Source organism: Suillus subaureus (genome assembly GCF_016647635.1).
Source record: "Suillus subaureus strain MN1 chromosome Unknown BJ212scaffold_403, whole genome shotgun sequence".
Lineage (NCBI taxonomy): Eukaryota > Fungi > Basidiomycota > Agaricomycetes > Boletales > Suillaceae > Suillus > Suillus subaureus.
The window spans coordinates 1-1,641 of NW_024538959.1; the positions used below are offsets into that span (position 1 = coordinate 1).

A 1,641-nucleotide genomic window follows, 5' to 3' on the forward strand; every position below is an offset into this window, starting at 1 on the left:
ACCATCAGATTCTTTTGTAAATGCTCAAGCCGGCGGCGAATCTACTAGTTCAATGTGGCTGTGGTTGATTCCAATAGTCATGGGATGGCTGCAACTCTCCCCGAAATGCGATTCAATCGCCTACAAGCAGCTTATGATCGTGCCGACCGACATGCGCGCGCAGGAATAGCAGATAGACCTATTGCAACACCACCTGCGTCCGCCCAAAGAGCTTTAACAATAACTGCGCAGGAGGAGGATGTCATGTCTCCAGACGAACTCCTACCCCTCCGGTGTTTAATTACTCACGTTCGCTGCAATGGGCATACACAGCAGAGAATATTTTCCTGATGTACAAAGCGGCATCAGAGAAGGCTCGAAACCGTGTTCCCGTTAACATCGAGAGTGAGTGGGTGAATCCGACGATTTTAAATCCATCCACCCCGCAATCGATATGGGACTTCTCAGGAAATTGCTGCATACTGCACGCAACCTGGCTGTGCTCGGCGCAGCCATTGGGCGCCTGGCGTGTTCACAAGAATGGTTATCGCGTCATGCGCTTCGCTTGCATTACAGTGGGGAACAGTCGGAGGAGCCTTTATAGTCGAGTGGTTTACTCCAACAACTGTGCGTTTCTTCTGGTATATATGACACGTCGGCTGACTTCTGACAGGGTGTTGGGTGTCGATCTCTAGGTCACCTTCTTTACGGAGTTGTATCGACTACCATTTGGATGATGCTCCTGATATCCAGTATTCTCGCCCACTATTCCGCAGCTTATCTTATCGAGCATCACTGTCTGCACGTGTTGCTCTGACGTTCTCACACTTGCTGCGAAGGATGGGAAAACTGTTGGCCATTGCAAACTCCCTCTGGGTGGTCTTGGCGTGTATTCTTCAATATTCCGGCTTCTATAATACATGCTTCTGCAATTCCAGTATCATCAGTAGGGGAAATGCTGCTGCATACATTACTATCATCGAAACCACAGACCAGGCTGCACTGGCCAAGGTGGCCTGGATCGGTGCCCTTTTCCTAGTGTGTACCTCAGCATCGGCTTTCGTCGCCTTCGTGGGTCTTTTATTGGATACTCTCTCTCGATAACTATTATTGCAAGTAAACATATTATGTAGTTATTTTGACTACTAGAAGATATCCAAGTTGCTTTGCCACTCAGTATTCAAATGTTGAGATTTGGAAACATTGCTGGCAGCATGCCATACATTTATGTTACCCCTTGTTCAAACTCAACTGCATGCGATTTAATGCAGCGACCAGCTCATAAGTAGTAATATTTGGTGTTACTATTCGAGCAACAGTACGCTCAACAAGGTCTATGAAACAGCAAGTACGGGAATGCAAGTCAGTTATTATTATCAAGCCCAGATGAATGTCATCTTTTCGACGCCGCAGGATCCCAAGATTAGAGTCATGGACGTATAGAATCCTATAAATGACATACATAAAGAACTACTGACAATATCAAGTTTGCATGTGACCTAGTAGTCATTTTAGTATACTGCCAGTGCAGTATATTAATGCGCGCGTCACTTAGTCACCGCAATTTCACGCTGAGAATCCCTGTGCAAACTGCTTATTATGTGAATGGGGGTCGAAGAGCTTGAACCATCGATCTGGCCTCTGCACAATAGTAGCGGTGAC

The 1,641-nt window shown here is 46.6% G+C and overlaps 1 protein-coding gene across 1 annotated transcript; it reads left to right on the top strand.

Moving 5' to 3' along the window:
• Nucleotides 1-759: 759 nt before the first annotated feature.
• BJ212DRAFT_1292233 (uncharacterized protein) lies at nt 760-1,083 on the top strand (the record flags this gene model as incomplete). Its single annotated transcript, XM_041332139.1, has 1 exon — nt 760-1,083. A coding segment is annotated over one exon (324 nt), but the record flags the coding sequence as incomplete, so codon positions are not given.
• Nucleotides 1,084-1,641: the final 558 nt, after the last annotated feature.